Here is a 19276-nt window from a genome sequence, read left to right as displayed (position 1 = left end):
TGTAATGAGCGGTGCCACGTGACCGCTCACTACAGGAAGAAGCTGCCGCTCCCAGAGATGTGGGACATGCAGGGACCGCGCCAGGAGCAGGTGAGTATGTCATATTCACCTTTCCGCGTTCCACCACCGCCTCGTCTTCCGCGTCCTCTGCAGTGACTGTTCAGGTCAGAGGGCGCGATGACATATTAGTGTGCGCGCCTGTTGTGGATTCTGTTTTTGGGCTCCCTCTGGTGGTTACAGATGGTACTGGGTGACTTGTGATCTCTGCGGTCTCTGGTGTCCACCTGTTCTATCAGGATATGGGAGTTTCCTATTTAACCTGGCTTTCTTGTCATTTCCTCGCCGGCTATCAATGTAATCAGTGTGTCTTGTTACCTCTGCTTCCCGCTTCTGTATTCTTCAGGACAAGCTAAGTTTTTGATTTTCCTGTTCCACGTTTTGCTTAATTTTTGTCTTAGTCCAGCTTGCAGATATGTGATTCCTTTTTGCTGGTTGCTCTAGTGGGCTGATATTACTACTCATGAGTTGGAACATGAGTTCAAGTAATTTCAGGATGGTTTTTTGTAGGGTTTTTCGCTGACCGCGCAGTTCACTTTTGTATCCTCTGCTATCTAGTTTTAGCGGGCCTCATTTTGCTGAATCTGTTTTCATAACTACGTATGTGCTTTCCTCTCATTTCACCGTCATTACATGTGGGGGGCTGCTATTTCTGTGGGGTGTTTCTCTGGAGGCAAGAGAGGTCTGTGTTTCTTCTAATAGGGAAAGTTAGTTCTTCGGCTGGCGCGAGACGTCTAGGAATCATCGTAGGCACGTTCCCCGGCTACAGCTAGTTGTGTGTTGAGGTTCAGGATCGCGGTCAGCTCAGTTTCCATCACCCTAGAGCTTGTTTTGTTTTTTGTGCTTGTCCTTTTGTGATCCCCTGCCATTGGGATCATGACAGTATAGCCGGCCCAAAAGTGGTAATCGTATTGGCTGAAGTAGGAGGAAAAGTAGTCTGAGGAAGTTTTTTTTTTTCCCTCAGTGTTTGCTGCATAGCCTTAATTGCAGCCTGGCTGCTTCTTTCCTCCTCTTAATCCTTGAATGGCTCTGACCTCAGCTGTTTATCATGGACGTCCAGAGTTTGGCTTCCAGCCTGAATAATCTTGCTGCTAAGGTTCAAAATATACAAGATTTTGTTGTACATGCTCCTATGTCTGAACCTAGTATTCCTATCCCAGAGTTTTTTTCTGGAGATAGATCTAGTTTTCTGAATTTTAGGAACAATTGCAAGTTGTTTCTTTCTTTGAAATCTCGCTCTTCTGGAGACCCTGCTCAGCAAGTCAAGATTGTTATATCTTTCCTGCGGGGTGACCCTCAGAATTGGGCATTTGCATTGGCACCAGGGGATCCTGCGTTGCTCAATGTGGATGCGTTTTTTCTGGCATTGGGTTTGCTCTATGAGGAACCTAACCTAGAGATTCAGGCTGAAAAAGCTTTATTGGCTCTCTCAGGGGCAAGATGAAGCAGAAATATATTGTCAGAAATTTCGGAAATGGTCGGTGCTTACTCAGTGGAATGAGTGCGCCCTGGCTGCAAGATTCAGAGATGGCCTTTCTGAGGCCATTAAAGATGTCATGGTGGGGTTCCCTGCGCCTACAGGTCTGAATGAGTCTATGACTATGGCTATTCAGATTGATCAGCGTTTACGGGAGCGCAAACCTGTGCACCATTTGGCGGTGTCTTCTGAACAGGCACCTGAGACAATGCAATGTGATAGAATTCAGTCCAGAAGTGAACGGCAAAACTATAGGCGGAAAAATGGGTTGTGTTTTTATTGTGGTGATTCAGCTCATGTTATATCAGCATGCTCTAAACGCACAAAAAAGGTTGATAAGTCTGTTGCTATTAGTACTTTACAGTCTAAGTTTATTCTGTCTGTGACTCTGATTTGTTCATTATCAGCCATTTCCGTCGATGCCTATGTGGATTCAGGCGCTGCCCTGAGTCTTATGGATTGGTCATTTGCCAACCGCTGTGGGTTTAGTCTGGAGCCTCTGGAAGTCCCTATTCCTTTGAAAGGAATTGACTCTACACCTTTGGCTATGAATAAACCTCAGTACTGGACACAAGTGACCATGCGTATGACTCCCGTTCATCAGGAGGTGATTCGCTTCCTGGTACTGTATAATTTACATGATGTCTTAGTGCTTGGTCTGCCATGGTTACAAACTCATAACCCAGTCTTGGACTGGAAAACGATGTCTGTGTTAAGCTGGGGATGTCAGGGGGTTCATGATGATGCACCTCCGATTTCTATCGCTTCATCTACTCCTTCTGAGGTTCCGGTATTTTTGTCTGATTATCGGGATGTTTTTGAGGAGCCTAAGCTCAATTCGCTTCCTCCTCACAGGGATTGCGATTGTGCTATAGATTTGATTCCTGGCAGTAAATTTCCTAAAGGTCGTTTGTTCAATCTGTCAGTGCCAGAGCATACTGCTATGCGGGATTATGTTAAGGAGTCCTTGGAAAAGGGACATATCCGTCCATCTTTGTCCCCTTTGGGAGCAGGTTTTTTTTTTTGTGGCCAAAAAAGATGGTTCCTTGAGGCCTTGTATAGATTACCGTCTTTTGAATAAGATTACAGTTAAATATCAGTATCCTTTGCCATTGTTGACTGATTTGTTCGCTCGCATTAAGGGGGCTAAATGGTTCACTAAGATTGATCTTCGGGGTGCGTATAATCTTGTGCGGATAAAGCAGGGTGATGAGTGGAAAACCGCATGTCCTGGAGTGGACATGGTGGTGGATAGGTTGCATCAGATTTGGAGTCATGTGGTGGACAATTTGAAGTTGTCCCAGGAGAGGGCTCAGCAGTTTGCTAATCGCCGTCGCCGCGTGGGTCCTCGACTTCGTGTTGGGGACTTGGTGTGGTTGTCTTCTCGTTTTGTTCCTATGAAGGTCTCTTCTCCTAAGTTCAAGCCTCGGTTCATCGGTCCCTATAGGATCTTGGAAATTCTTAACCCTGTGTCGTTTCGTTTGGATCTCCCGACATCGTTTGCTATTCATAATGTGTTCCATCGGTCGTTGTTGCGGAAGTATGAGGTACCTGTTGTTCCTTTGCTTGAGCCTCCTGCTCCGATGCTGGTGGAGGGAGAATTGGAGTATGTTGTGGAGAAGATCTTGGATTCTCGTGTTTCCAGACGGAAACTCCAATATTTGGTCTAGTGGAAGGGTTATGGTCAGGAGGATAATTCTTGGGTGGTTGCCTCTGATGTTCATGCTGCTGATTTGGTCCGTGCATTTCATAGGGCTCATCCTGGTCGCCCTGGTGGTTCTCGTGAGGGTTCGGTGACCCCTCCTCAAGGGGGGGGGTACTGTTGTGGATTCTGTTTTTGGGCTCCCTCTGGTGGTTACAGATGGTACTGGGTGACTTGTGTTCTCTGCGGTCTCTGGTGTCCACCTGTTATATCAGGATATGGGAGTTTCCTATTTAACCTGGCTTTCTTGTCATTTCCTCGCCAGCTATCAATGTAATCAGTGTGTCTTGTTACCTCTGCTTCCCGCTTCTGTATTCTTCAGGACAAGCTAAGTTTTTGATTTTCCTGTTCCACGTTTTGCTTAATTTTTGTCTTAGTCCAGCTTGCAGATATGTGATTCCTTTTTGCTGGTTGCTCTAGTGGGCTGATATTACTACTCATGTTCCATGAGTTGGAACATGAGTTCAAGTAATTTCAGGATGGTTTTTTGTAGGGTTTTTCGCTGACCGCGCAGTTCACTTTTGTATCCTCTGCTATCTAGTTTTAGCGGGCCTCATTTTGCTGAATCTGTTTTCATAACTACGTATGTGCTTTCCTCTCATTTCACCGTCATTACATGTGGGGGGCTGCTATTTCTGTGGGGTGTTTCTCTGGAGGCAAGAGAGGTCTGTGTTTCTTCTAATAGGGAAAGTTAGTTCTTCGGCTGGCGCGAGACGTCTAGGAATCATCGTAGGCACGTTCCCCGGCTACAGCTAGTTGTGTGTTGAGGTTCAGGATCGCGGTCAGCTCAGTTTCCATCACCCTAGAGCTTGTTTTGTTTTTTGTGCTTGTCCTTTTGTGATCCCCTGCCATTGGGATCATGACACGCGCCGCCCTCTGCCTGAACAGTTAGTGCGGAGAGATGGGACGCTGAGGAGCAGCGGGCAGCGACGAGAGGGGAGTATGTCATTTTTTTTTTTAGTGCAGCAGCACAATGCTATATGGAGCGTGTATGGGGCCATAAAGAACTGCATGGAGCATTATATGGGGCATCTTATGGGGCAATAAAGAACTGCATGGAGCATTATATGGGGCATATTTGTATATGGAGCATCTTATGGGGCCCATCATGAACTGTATGGAGCATTACTGTATATGGGGCTCCGGATTCAATATGGATATTCAAAAACACTTAACCTACTGATGTCTCAATTAATTTTACTTTTATTGGTATCTATTTTTATTTTTGACATTTACCAGTAGCTGCTGCATTTTCCACCCTAAGCTTATACTCGAGTCAATAAATTTTCCCAGTTTTTTGTTATTTGTAAATTAGGGGGGTTGGCTTATACTCGGGTCGGCTTATACTCGAGTATATATGGTAATCGGTCAATAGACAGTACATGAAATTCAAAGATTGATTGAATGCTCTTAATTACCTCTGTGAGTCTGGGAAAGTTCAAAAAATGCTCTTAAGAGACGTTTGGTGTGCTCCATCATACCTTGGAAATATAACAGGAACTCTTGTTAGTAAGTTTTGAAATAGAAATACATTGTATAGGGTCAATAAAGAGTATTTTGCCTTTGGATATTACCATGTATTCTGTAACAACACTGAATAACCGAAGATTTAAAGAGAATCCATCACCAGGTTTTTGCTATGAGAGCAGAATGATGTAACGGCAGACACTCAGATTCCAGCAATGTTATCAGGGCTGCTTGCTGCTGTTTTAAAAAAAAACACTGTTTTTATCTGCAAGAACTGCAGGGTCTCTGAATGCGGAGCTCTTTAAACTCATCCACATCACTGATTGTCAGCTTTCTATGTACTCTGTGCATAGGCATAAAGTTGGAAATCAGTGATGTACAGAGCTCATGAATATGTTGGACTACATGCCAGCAGGTTTACTAGTCCTCTAGTGAAAAATCACTTTTATCAACAAGAGGTTATCAAAACTACGGTACATAAGCAGTCTAATAAGTGATACATTGCTGGAATCAGGGTCATCATGCTGGTGAATAATTTGCATTAGTTCGGCTTTTTTTCTGACGAGCCTTCACAGTTACGGGTAGGCTCAGTCTTGACACGATCGGATAGTTATTAATCAGTTGTATAGCAGAATTTTAAAAACCAACATTTCTTTCAGCAATTACTGTTCTTGCCAACGTATAACTAGACAATTAGCACAAGTATGTCCTATACAAAAAGAAAAACCTATATCCCATTGAGTTACGTATACAACCATTACAAAAATTGGACCTAAAACTTCACATTTATACATATGAATACAAAACAACATCAAATACATAAAGTAACAAGCCTGCACCCCCAATTATTAAAGGGTATCACTTCACCAATCGCATTTGTATTGAGGGCTTTCTTCTCTAAAGTGTCCATCTCAAATTAAGCTTAGGCGTGTCTGTATGGCAAGTCATTAGTGGAAAAACAAAATCTATGTAACCGTTTACTCTACCAGCATCAGTAATCTTTGCATAGGGTTAAAATAAAATTTGGGAGAATTGAGAGATGTTCTGTGGTCTCAAAATTTATAATAGGGATGGCAAAGAAACTGTCACCACCCCCTACTATGAAGTGTCACCCAGACAATAGCTTTGGGGCTGGGTGAGACTGGACCTACATGTATTTTAAAGGGCCACTGTCACCCCCCTGCAGCCGTTATAAACTAAAAGAGCCACCTTGTGCACCAGTAATGCCGCATTCTAACAAGGTGGCTCTTTTAGTTTTGTGTTCAGGTATTACTAAAATAAAACGTTTTGAAACTTTGCAAAAATACCTGTCTTTGTCCACGGAGGCGGGTCCTCAGCCCCCAGTTTGAAGGGTATTCTGCCGTCACTCACATTTTCAGGGGCTTTCGGCGCCGCCCCCTCCGCGCTGTTGTCTTTTCAAATCCGGCGCCGACGCTGTGTAAATGTTTGTGGGGCAGGCGCAGTAAGCTCTGGCGGTCTGACATCCCAGCCAGGCTTGGAGACTGCGCCTGTGCGGGCAGTGCGGCCGCCCACCTCGATAATCCCTGCCCCGCACTGTGTTATGCATTGTGCATCGCCGTATATTCAGCTGCAGTGTGGTCTAATGCCCCCCAACAACCAATATGCATCCACAGTGCGGTATAAGTTATGTCCACATCAGTATATAACTTTCATTCTCGCTGAGTAAATTTCGCCACCAATTTAGTAACATATCCATACACCTAAAGAATACACCTAGAAAAAACACACACCAGCTAGCAGGCAAGTTGCCAATGTTGGTTCTTTCCCGGCGATTGCTAGTGAGAGAAGGAGGAGGCACGATCAGCTTATTACAGTATAAAGACGCTGTAAGGCGGGGGACCTGGGTGACAGGCTGAGAAGCGCAGTGCGCATGCCCAGGAATCCTAGCCCCGCACTGTGCACAATGCATAACAGTGCGGGGCAGGGATTACCGAGGTGGGTGGCCCCACTGCCAGCACAGGTGCAGTCTCCAAGCCTGGCTGGGATGTCAGACCGCCAGAGCTTACTGCGCCTGCCCCACAAACATTTACACAGCGTCGGCGCCGGATTTGAAAAGAAAACAGGGCGGAGGGGGCGGCGCTGAAAGCCCCTGAAAATTTGAGTGACGGCAGAATACCCTTCAAACTGGGGGCTGAGGACCCGCCTCCTTGGACAAAGACAGGTATTTTTGCAAAGTTTCAAAACGCTTTATTTTAGTAATACCTGAACACAAAACTAAAAGAGCCACCTTGTTAGAATGCGGCATTACTGCTGCACAAGGTGGCTCTTTTAGTTTATAACGGCTGCAGGGGGGTGACAGTGGCCCTTTAATTGTAGGCAGGATTAGTGATTTTCAAACGCTCTGCTAAGGGATGCAAGAAACATACAGTGGGGCAAAAAAGTATTTAGTCAGTCAGCAATAGTGCAAGTTCCACCACTTAAAAAGATGAGAGGCATCTGTAATTTACATCATAGGTAGACCTCAACTATGGGAGACAAACTGAGAAAAAAAAATCCAGAAAATCACATTGTCTGTTTTTTTAACATTTTTTTTGCATATTATGGTGGAAAATAAGTATTTGGTCAGAAACAAACAATCAAGATTTCTGGCTCTCACAGACCTGTAACTTCTTCTTTAAGAGTCTCCTCTTTCCTCCACTCATTACCTGTAGCAATGGCACCTGTTTAAACTTGTTATCAGTATAAAAAGACACCTGTGCACACCCTCAAACAGTCTGACTCCAAACTCCACTATGGTGAAGACCAAAGAGCTGTCAAAGGACACCAGAAACAAAATTGTAGCCCTGCACCAGGCTGGGAAGACTGAATCTGCAATAGCCAACCAGCTTGGAGTGAAGAAATCAACAGTGGGAGCAATAATTAGAAAATGGAAGACATACAAGACCACTTATAATCTCCCTCGATCTGGGGCTCCACGCAAAATCCCACCCCGTGGGGTCAGAATGATCACAAGAACGGTGAGCAAAAATCCTAGAACCACGCGGGGGGACCTAGTGAATGAACTGCAGAGAGCTGGGACCAATGTAACAAGGCCTACCATAAGTAACACACTACGCCACCATGGACTCAGATCCTGCAGTGCCAGACGTGTCCCACTGCTTAAGCCAGTACATGTCCGGACCCGTCTGAAGTTTGCTAGAGAGCATTTGGATGATCCAGAGGAGTTTTGGGAGAATGTCCTATGGTCTGATGAAACCAAACTGAAACTGTTTGGTAGAAACACAACTTGTCGTGTTTGGAGGAAAAAGAATACTGAGTTGCATCCATCAAACACCATACCTACTGTAAAGCATGGTGGTGGAAACATCATGCTTTGGGGCTGTTTCTCTGCAAAGGGGCCAGGACGACTGATCCGGGTACATGAAAGAATGAATGGGGCCATGTATCGTGAGATTTTAAGTGCAAACCTCCTTCCATCAGCAAGGGCATTGAAGATGAAACGTGGTTGGGTCTTTCAACATGACAATGATCCAAAGCACACCGCCAGGGCAACGAAGGAGTGGCTTCGTAAGAAGCATTTCAAGGTCCTGGAGTGGCCTAGCCAGTCTCCAGATCTCAACCCTATAGAAAACCTTTGGAGGGAGTTGAAAGTCCGTGTTGCCAAGCGAAAAGCCAAAAGCATCACTGCTCTAGAGGAGATCTGCATGGAGGAATGGGCCAACATACCAACAACAGTGTGTGGCAACCTTGTGAAGACTTACAGAAAACGTTTGACCTCTGTCATTGCCAACAAAGGATATATTACAAAGTATTGAGATGAAATTTTGTTTCTGACCAAATACTTATTTTCCACCATAATATGCAAATAAAATGTTTAAAAAAAAGACAATGTGATTTTCTGGATTTTTTTTTCTCAGTTTGTCTCCCATAGTTGAGGTCTACCTATGATGTAAATTGCAGACGCCTCTCATCTTTTTAAGTGGTGGAACTTGCACTATTGCTGACTGACTAAATACTTTTTTGCCCCACTGTATATATATACACAATCCCAATTACAACAATGTTGTGCCGCCATTTAAAATGTTGAGAAAACAAGAATATTATGACTTGGGAATTTCTTATAGCCATATTCAATTCACAGAAGAGTTTAAAACACTGATCAGAAGGTGACCAATAGACAATAATTAGAAACTGATGACAACAACACATCTCAAAAAATGTATCAACAGGTCGGAAAAGTAAGTGGTACTAAATAAAATCTGTATCCAAGTCAAATGACTGTATGAAAAGCGTGTTAGAGAGGCAGAGTCTCTTAAAAGCAAAGAGGGTCAGAGGTTCACCAATCTGAACTTGGTAAAAATTGTAGAATAATTTCAGAAAACCATCGCACCCAATAGCACCACAAATACTGGCTGGTGACTACCTCGTGCAGCCTTTATCTATTCCCCACTCCCTCAAGATGGTTGGACCATCATTGCAAATAAGCCCCTGTACTGTCTCACCCACCTCATTGCAGATTGTAAGCTCAGGGTCGTATTATTTTGCTTTAATTATTATATTATTATTAACGTTGTTATTTATGACTTGCGTGTTAACTGTTAAACTTAAAGCGCTGCGGAATATGTTGGCGCTATATTTAGATTATTATTAAAACTGTACATCAACATAAAATTGCAAAGACTTTGAATCTTTTTCATGATATTATGGTGAATTTCAGAGATTCTGGAAATATCCATGTGCACAAGGGACAAAGCCAACATTCAATATTGGACATTCGTGATATACAAGAGGCACAACATTAACCCCTTAACCCCCGGAGCTTTTTTCGGTTTTGCGTTTTCGTTTTTCACTCCCCTCCTTCCCAGAGCCATAACTTTTTTATTTTTTCTGTCAATATGGCCATGTGATGACTTATTTTTTGGGGGACAAGTTGTACTTTTGAACGACACCATTGGCTATACCATGTCTTGCACTAGAAAACAGGAAAAAAAATTCCAAGTGCGGTGAAATTGCAAAAAAAAGTGCAATCCTACACTTGTTTTTTGTTTGGCTTTTTTGCTAGGTTCACTAAATGCTAAAACTGACCTGTCATTGTGATTCTCCAGGTCATTACGAGTTCATATACACCATACATGTCTAGGTTCTTTTTTTATCTAAGTGGTGAAAAAAATTCCAAACTATGCTTTAAAAAAAAAAAAAAAAAAAAATTGAGCGAAATTCCATTACTGGTAATGTCTCCATTTTTCGTGATCTGGGGTAGGGTGGGGGCTTATTTTTTGCAAGCTGGCTAACATTTAATGATATCATTTTGGTGCGGATATGCTCTTTTGATCGCCCGTTATTGCATTTTAATGCAATGTCGTGGCGACCAAAAGAAGGTAATCCTTTTTTTAATTGATAGATCAGGCGATTCTGAAAGCGGTGATACTAAATATGTATAGGTTTGATTTTTTTTTATTGTTTTAATTTGAATGGGGCAAAAGGGGGGTGATTTAAACTTTTATATATACCGTATATACTCGAGTATAAGCCGAGATTTTCAGCCCATTTTTTTGGGCTGAAAGTCCCCCTCTCGGCTTATACTCGAGTCATATACCCGGGTGTCGGCAGGGGAGGGGGAGCGGGGGCTGTGTAGTTATACTTACCTGCTGCGGCGCGGTCCCTGCAGTCCCTGGCTTCTCCGGCGCTGCAGATTCTTCCTGTACTGAGCGGTCACATGACACCGCTCATTACAGAAATGAATAGGCGGCTCCACCCCCATAGGGGAGGAGCCGCATATTCATTGCTGTAAATGATCAGTGCCATGTGACCGCTCAATTACAGGAAGAAGCTGCAGCGCCGGAGAAGCCAGGGACTGCAGGGACCGCGCCGCAGAAGGTAAGGGGAGCGCAGCGCTATAATTACCTGCTCCTCGCTCCGGTGCGGCTCCGTCTGCAGCGTCCTCTAGCAATGACGCTCAGGTTAGAGGGCGCGGTGACGTAGTCAGTGCGCGCCCTCTGCTGAGCGTCAGTGCTGGAGACGGAGCCACACGAGGAGCAGGTAAATATTGAAAGCGCCGGCGTCCTGAGAAGAGAGGTGAGTATGTGATTTTTTTTTTTATTGCAGCCGCATTCTATATGGCACAGCATTATAAGGAACACCTATGGGGCCATAATCAAAGGTGCAGAGCATATATGGCACAGCATTATAAGGAGCATTTATGGGGCCATAATCAAAGGTGCAGAGCATATATGGCACAGCATTATAAGGGGCATCTATGGGGCCATAATCAACGGTGCAGAGCATTCTATATGGCACAGTTTTATAAGGAGCATCTATGGGGCCATAATGAACGGTGCAGAGCATTCTATATAGCACAGTTGTATATGGAGCATCTATGGGGCAATAATGAACGGTATGGAGCATCTATTTTTATTTTTGAAATTCACCGGTAGCTGCTGCATTTTCCACCCTAGGCTTATACTCGAGTCAATAAGTTTTCCCAGTTTTTTGTGGCAAAATTAGGGGGGTCGGCTTATACTCGGGTCGGCTTATACTCGAGTATATACGGTATATTTTTTCATATTTTTAAAAACATTTTTTTTTATTTTCACATGCTTCAATAGTCTCCATGGGAGGCTAGAAGCTGCCATAGCTTGATCGGCTCTGCTATATAGAGGTGATGCTCAGAACACCTGTATGTAGTAGAATTACAGCATTGCTATGAGCGCCGACCACAGGCAGCAAGGAGTCCTCTGGTTGTCAGGCTGATGCACGATCATGTGACGGGGGTCACCGATGCACACATTTCCGGCTGGATGCGCTTGTTAAATGCCGCTGTCAGAGTTTGACAGCAGCATTTACCTAGTTAATAGGCGCAGGCGGATCGAGATTCCACCTGTGCCTATTGCGGGCACATGGTAAAGTAAATTTTTGGCACTCAACTTGTGAAAAATATGAATTTTATTAGCAGTCACTGGTAGTAAACGTTTTGGTCAAACAGCTGACCTTCTTCAGTACACTGCAGAGATTTAGATAACATATAATTGTACATTCAATAATTATGAAAGTAACGATTATAACAACAAGAAGATAATAACAAAAACTGTGCAAGGATGGTAAGAGGAAAATTTGAAGAGGGTAACGGGGAATGGAAAAGGTAAAAAGAGGAATATGAAAAAAATGAAAAAAGTGAAAAAAAGTGAAAAAAAGGAAATATTAAAAATATACCCAACTGCTCCTAAGGTGTCTGGGTAGATGAAACCTATTCTAATGACCAATATATGTATTATGTACGCGATTGGAAGAGTGGGGGTGGGGGTCTGTAGTGATAGAATTTAAAGATAACTTACGCTGGAAATATTCAAAAGGTTTGTGATTCACACCATGAATAATAAGTGGTCGTAAATGGGTCCTAAGAAAAACAGGATTCTAGAATCATAAAGTAAGATAACTAAAAAGTGATGTAAGGGTAAGGTGACCAACCTATAATAATTGTAGACTAAGGATGGCTCATCTTGTGAGCCCAATCGTATTCCTACATGGGGTGCAGGTATCTTTTCATAAAGAAGAATCTGTGAGGGGATCCAAAGTTGAAGATAGACCTCAGATAAGAGTAATGTTGCCCTCACTATGGTAACCTTCCTTTCCAAATAATATATTTCTATATAATATGTACCTTGAACGTGGGACCAATGGTACGTTACCACTATCTGTAAGAGAGACATAAATAAATTGTGTTATTCACTTTAATGAGTGACTCACTAGGGGATAGAGTATATCTTACCGGTGGTGGATAGTGGTGTCTCCTGCCGTTAGAGAACGCGGTGTCCACCGCTTGTTCCGAGTAGTAAAACGGCGTGCAAAGCGCCCTATTTGAGGATTGGGGTGGTATCAGTGTCCTAGCTGCAGCCAGGAAGTGCGTCACCGGAAGTGACGTTATACCTTATTATATATCTTACAATATTACTTATGATTCTTGAATCCTGTTTTTATAGGACACATTTAGGACCACTTATTATTCACGCACATAATATATATATTGATCATTATTATAGGTTTCATCTACCCAGACACCTTAGGAACAGTTGGGAATGTTTTTTCATATTTACTTTTTTTCACATTCCTCTTTTTCCCTTTTCCGTTCCACTCCTCAAATTTTCCTCTTCCCATACCTTACCATCCTTGCACAGTTTTTGTTATTATCTTCTTGTTGTTATAGTCGTTACTTTCATAATTATTGAATGTACAATTATATGTTATCTAAATCTCTGCAGTGTACTGAAGAAGGTCAGCTGTTTGACCGAAACGTTTACTACCAGTGACTGCTAATAAAATTCATCTTTTTCACAAGTTGAGTGCCAAAAATTTACCGTTAATCTGGTGTGGGAACCTGCTTTTTGAGCACCTTCACAGCTGTGCCACGATATATATATATATATACAGTGGGGCAAAAAAGTATTTAGTCAGTCAGCAATAGTGCAAGTTCCACCACTTAAAAAGATGAGAGGCGTCTGTAATTTACATCATAGGTAGACCTCAACTATGGGAGACAAACTGAGAAAAAAAAATCCAGAAAATCACATTGTCTGTTTTTTTATCATTTTTTTTGCATATTATGGTGGAAAATAAGTATTTGGTCAGAAACAAACAATCAAGATTTCTGGCTCTCACAGACCTGTAACTTCTTCTTTAAGAGTCTCCTCTTTCCTCCACTCATTACCTGTAGTAATGGCACCTGTTTAAACTTGTTATCAGTATAAAAAGACACCTGTGCACACCCTCAAACAGTCTGACTCCAAACTCCACTATGGTGAAGACCAAAGAGCTGTCAAAGGACACCAGAAACAAAATTGTAGCCTTGCACCAGGCTGGGAAGACTGAATCTGCAATAGCCAACCAGCTTGGAGTGAAGAAATCAACAGTGGGAGCAATAATTAGAAAATGGAAGACATTCAAGACCACTGATAATCTCCCTCGATCTGGGGCTCCACGCAAAATCCCACCCCGTGGGGTCAGAATGATCACAAGAACGGTGAGCAAAAATCCCAGAACCACGTGGGGGGACCTAGTGAATGAACTGCAGAGAGCTGGGACCAATGTAACAAGGCCTACCATAAGTAACACACTATGCCACCATGGACTCAGATCCTGCAGTGCCAGACGTGTCCCACTGCTTAAGCCAGTACATGTCCGGGCCCGTCTGAAGTTTGCTAGAGAGCATTTGGATGATCCATAGGAGTTTTGGGAGAATATCCTATGGTCTGATGAAACCAAACTGGAACTGTTTGGTAGAAACACAACTTGTCGTGTTTGGAGGAAAAAGAATACTGAGTTGCATCCATCAAACACCATACCTACTGTAAAGCATGGTGGTGAAAACATCATGCTTTGGGGCTGTTTGTCTGCAAAGGGACCAGGACGACTGATCCGGGTACATGAAAGAATGAATGGGGCCATGTATCGTGAGATTTTGAGTGCAAACCTCCTTCCATCAGCAAGGGCATTGAAGATGAAACGTGGCTGGGTCTTTCAACATGACAATGATCCAAAGCACACCGCCAGGGCAACGAAGGAGTGGCTTCGTAAGAAGCATTTCAAGGTCCTGGAGTGGCCTAGCCAGTCTCCAGATCTCAACCCTATAGAAAACCTTTGGAGGGAGTTGAAAGTCCGTGTTGCCAAGCGAAAAGCCAAAAACATCACTGCTCTAGAGGAGATCTGCATGGAGGAATGGGCCAACATACCAACAACCTTGTGAAGACTTACAGAAAACGTTTGACCTCTGTCATTGCCAACAAAGGATATATTACAAAGTATTGAGATGAAATTTTGTTTCTGACCAAATACTTATTTTCCACCATAATATGCAAATAAAATGTTAAAAAAACAGACAATGTGATTTTCTGGAATTTTTTTTCTCAGTTTGTCTCCCATAGTTGAGGTCTACCTATGATGTAAATTACAGACGCCTCTCATCTTTTTAAGTGGTGGAACTTGCACTATTGCTGACTGACTAAATACTTTTTTGCCCCACTGTATATATATATATATATATATATATATATATATATATATATATATATATATATATATATATATATATATATATATATATATATAGCGGGCACATGTCAGCTGCTCAAAACAGCTGATATAGTGATATAGAAAATGCAAAGCACAGCCGAGGGGGGAGGTGCACAGTCGATAGGTGCCCAAACCTTGATATATAGAAAACAAGTGACTAGCACACTCCTAGGGATTGTGATGCAAAATGGAGGGGTTTATTTACATACAAAGTCACAAACGTTTCGGTCAACTCTAGACCTTCATCAGTGTGCTACAAAGAAAATAAATACAAAACAGAAATATATGTAAACAAAAACAGGGAGTGTAAACAAAATAGGACACAGTGATAACAAAAATTAACCAAATAAACAGAAGTATATACATCATATGAATACAAAAATGTCATGGGACGTCAGATAATATATAATCGTAGAATACAACCAGCATAACCGCCGTTTGTGTACTAAAAAGGCTGCGAAATAGAATGTGGACATAGAACCGCAAGAAGTAGAACATAAGTGCCAGTGTGGGACTAGAATCAGAACCTACATAGATCGTATAGGGGCCAGGGAACCGGAGAATAATATAAATATATAATAAGATGGCAGTGGAGTAAGTGTGGTGAGGAAGGAGTAAAGTAGTAAGAGGATGGAACACATACCTAAGTACACCTGTATGTAAGGTTGAGCCCCAAATGGAATGTAAATAAATGGCATCTAAAATTGGACATGGGAAACGTATCAAAAAAATGACACAGCTGGAGTGTCGTGACAGTGTAACCATATAGTTGGACTAGAGCAGGTACATACCAAAAAATATAACTGGTAAACTTGAAACAGGACAAACAAATTGGAGAAGTCTATATAAAAAAGATATGGTATTCAGTATATCCAGGAGTAAAAACAGGCCGGGAAAATGGACAATATGGTATATGTAATAACTATTGTTGCATAAATAGCCCACAGAGATACATACCTAATGGAAAGGGTTAAGCCAAGGGGAGGGGAGAAAACCCTTATAGCTAAAGAGCTATGACGCAAATCTACAAGGAAGCAACAAAATGTAAGTTAACCATAAGGCTAAGGAGAACACCTCCGATTCGGAACCAGAGCGACCAGCCAGATACCCCTACCCAGGTCCTTTTTTAGGCCGACCCAAACGACAAGGGAAAAGAAGAGGACTAGACGGGGGCTCCGCAGGACCACGAAACATGGACTTCACGAGAGTGACACGGTCGCAGGTATACAACCGTTAGTTGTCAATATTTCGTCCAAATCCTTAGGCGTGGCCGAACATAGCGCCTTGCAAAAAGGCCTGTCCTTTTGTCCTAGTTACAGATATGACACATTTCAAATGGACATGGACCTGCAAAAATTCTATCGATCCCTTAGGTTAAAAGTTCATTTTTCTAAATCTACCCAAGAAGTACCATCAGACCCACAAATTTCTCCATCCGTAGGGATTACAGCAGCTAGTCTTGGTCTGAGAGATAAGAGTTTATACCAACCACCTAAGGGTTCACACCCCCTAGAAACTTTTATCCAATTTGTCGACAGTTCTTTTCAACAATTGCGAAATGATATCGACAAAGGTAAAATTCATTACCCCACCAACCTTTCAACAATTGAACGTCAAGCTCTAAAATCCCTCAATCAGGATGATAGTATTATCATCAAGTCAGCAGATAAGGGAGGGGCCATAGTGGTTATGGACAAACTTCTCTATCGAAATGAAATATACCGCCAACTCAGAGACACGACCACATATAAAAAACTCCCCAACAATCCCACATCCAATATCCAACATACCATTCAGACCACTCTTGACCATTTCCAGTCCCGCGGTATCCTCGATTGTAAAACACGAGTTTTCCTAACAAAAAAACATCCTATTACGCCAGTTTTCTACGTCCTACCCAAGATACATAAGAATCTACTTAACCCTCCTGGCCGACCTATTGTAGCATCCACAGACTCCGTTTTGGCCCCGATCTCCATCTACCTAGAAAAGATCCTGACACCTCTCATCAGAAACACCAGTTCTTTTTTATTGGACACCGGAGCATTCCTCGAAACTGTTAGGAGTGTTACACCTATTCCCCCAGATAGCCTTCTAGTTTCTTTAGACGTTAAAGATTTATATACGTCAATACCACACACGAACGGTATACAATCGACCCGTTGGCTTCTTTCCACAAACAATATGGATCCTGGTCTCATTGACCTATGTAGTGACCTTTTGACTATTGTCCTCTATAACAATTTTTTTCTGTTTGAGGATTCTTACTATCTCCAGATACGGGGTTCAGCTATGGGCTCGAATGTGGCACCCCCTTACGCCAATGCCTATATGGCACATTTTGAAAATACGTCTATATATACCCATGAACTCTTCATACACCATGTCTTAACATGGAAGCGTTATATAGACAATATTTTTTGTATCTGGAGGGGGAGTCTGGATTCTCTACGGGACTTTTTTCAATTCCTCAGAACATCGTGGCCCGGATTGGACTTCACTATGACATATGATCCTCACCAAATCAGCTTTCTAGACACCTTAATTATCAAGGACACCAGTGGCAATCTCTCTACAGACCTATTCTCCAAACCTACGGACCGTAACAGCCTGTTACATTACGACAGTTTTCATCCCAATAATATGAAGAAATCCATCCCCAAATCACAGCTGCATAGAGTCAATAAGATTGTCTCGGATCCCATTCTCAGAGCACAGAGGACATCAGAGATGAAGTCCAAATTCCGAGAGAGAGGTTACCCTCCCCGTGTCCTAGATACCGCCAATATCAATGACACCACTATGACAAGAAAGTCTGCTAGGTCACGCATCCCCTTTGTGCACCAATACCATCCCGCTGCATACAGACTACATAAAACTATACGCCAACATTGGCATATTCTCCAAACAGCATTTCCAACTGTACAAGAGTTCCAACACCCTTTTCTCCCGTGCTTCAAACGACCCCGTAATATTAAAGATAATCTGGTTCGTGCCGACATAGGCCCCACACATCCTGGGTCATCACAGCGTTTTTTGAGCAATCCAAAAATGGGTACTTTTCCTTGTCTCAGCTGTAACCAATGTAACAATGTAATTAAGGGTAACAACATTCACCATCCACACACTGGGAAAAGATACCAGATCAATGGTTTTTTTACATGTAACACCAATTTTGCAGTGTATCTTATTAAATGTCCCTGCGGTCTGTTATACGTAGGTGAGACCACCCAACCAGTCAAATCACGTATATCCAAGCATAAATCTACAATTCGTTGCCAGAACCTTCTACTCCCTCTTCCATCACACTTCATAGAAAAGGGTCACAACCTGGCACAATTGAAATTCCAAATCATTGAGCAAATTACACCACCTAGACGCGGTGGGGATCGTATTTCCATGCTCAAACGTAGGGAGGCATATTGGATCCATGAGCTCAACACCCTCACCCCTAAAGGGCTGAATAGGGACTATGACCTATTATCCTTTATGTAAGTTATTCTATACAGGACATTGTCAGCTTGTAAATCTGATTGATACATGTGTCGCTACTATCAAATTGTTATTTGTCTTCACCAGTATCTTATAACCTACAGCCGTTCCCTTTGAACAGAAGAATTGTTCTTGCTGGGGACCATATATGACGTCCTAATTTCAGGTCGTTCTTTGATGCTATCTGGTTTTTTTACCTTCCTGTTTGTACATCCAATACTGGGGTTACTGTTTTGACCCTGTTGAGTTTTTTAACTTCTGTCTTATATCAACTATGCCACTTGCCTAGTTCTCCAAATGTTTTAGTATAGCACCCAATACTTTGGGGATGATTGACAGGTTTGCCCCTTTATAACTTTGTACCAGCGGTTTTTGGTCTACTTTATTATATGCTGTTCAGCTAGCTCAATGATTGTATAACATACATGGCCTTATTACCAATTATTTTTTCCGTTTTACAGAACCGTCCTTTCTGATCTTTCGCTCCTGCTGCCTGTGACACTTCACTGCCACCCGCACAGCGATCGTTCCACTGGAATGCACCTTTCTCCTATAAGATCTTCTGTGGAATGCACATTTTCCTGCCCCCTGTGGCTGAAAGGCACCGACGTCATCACCATTTTCTCCGCTGGAACACACCTCCTCCTTCTTTGTTGTAGTAGTATGCATGTGTCTCCGCCTCTGTGACCTATTGACACCGGCCTGTACTCTGTTGGAATGCACCTCTATTTTTTTTTTTTTTCATGTTGGCTCCGCCCATCCAGCTGACATTGTGCTCCTCCCCATCCCCTATATATAGCTTTACCCAGCACATAGCCACACACTCCTCCTGGCGGTGGACACCGCGGAGTTTGGTCTCTCCTGTGCGCTGGTAAGAATAGTTCTTTTTTCCCCACACCCATCTTATATGGCATCTTTATACCGGGCCGTTCTCCTTAGCCTTATGGTTAACTTACATTTTGTTGCTTCCTTGTAGATTTGCGTCATAGCTCTTTAGCTATAAGGGTTTTCTCCCCTCCCCTTGGCTTAACCCTTTCCATTAGGTATGTATCTCTGTG

At 42.7% G+C, this 19276-nt stretch overlaps 1 protein-coding gene across 1 annotated transcript in view; it reads right to left on the bottom strand.

The window, feature by feature from the left end:
* The window catches only part of PICK1 (protein interacting with PRKCA 1), a 168843-nt gene that overhangs the window by 34528 nt on the left and 115039 nt on the right, over positions 1-19276 (bottom strand). The window contains exon 8 of the mRNA XM_069737099.1: positions 4655-4717. Coding sequence (XP_069593200.1) covers positions 4655-4717 — 63 coding nt within the window. The remainder of the gene's footprint in view (positions 1-4654; positions 4718-19276) is intronic.

The sequence above is a fragment of the Ranitomeya imitator genome, chromosome 8 (assembly GCF_032444005.1).
Source record: "Ranitomeya imitator isolate aRanImi1 chromosome 8, aRanImi1.pri, whole genome shotgun sequence".
Classification (NCBI taxonomy): domain Eukaryota; kingdom Metazoa; phylum Chordata; class Amphibia; order Anura; family Dendrobatidae; genus Ranitomeya; species Ranitomeya imitator.
Note: the sequence above shows the minus strand (reverse complement) of the source record. Positions and strands in the feature narration are given on the sequence as shown.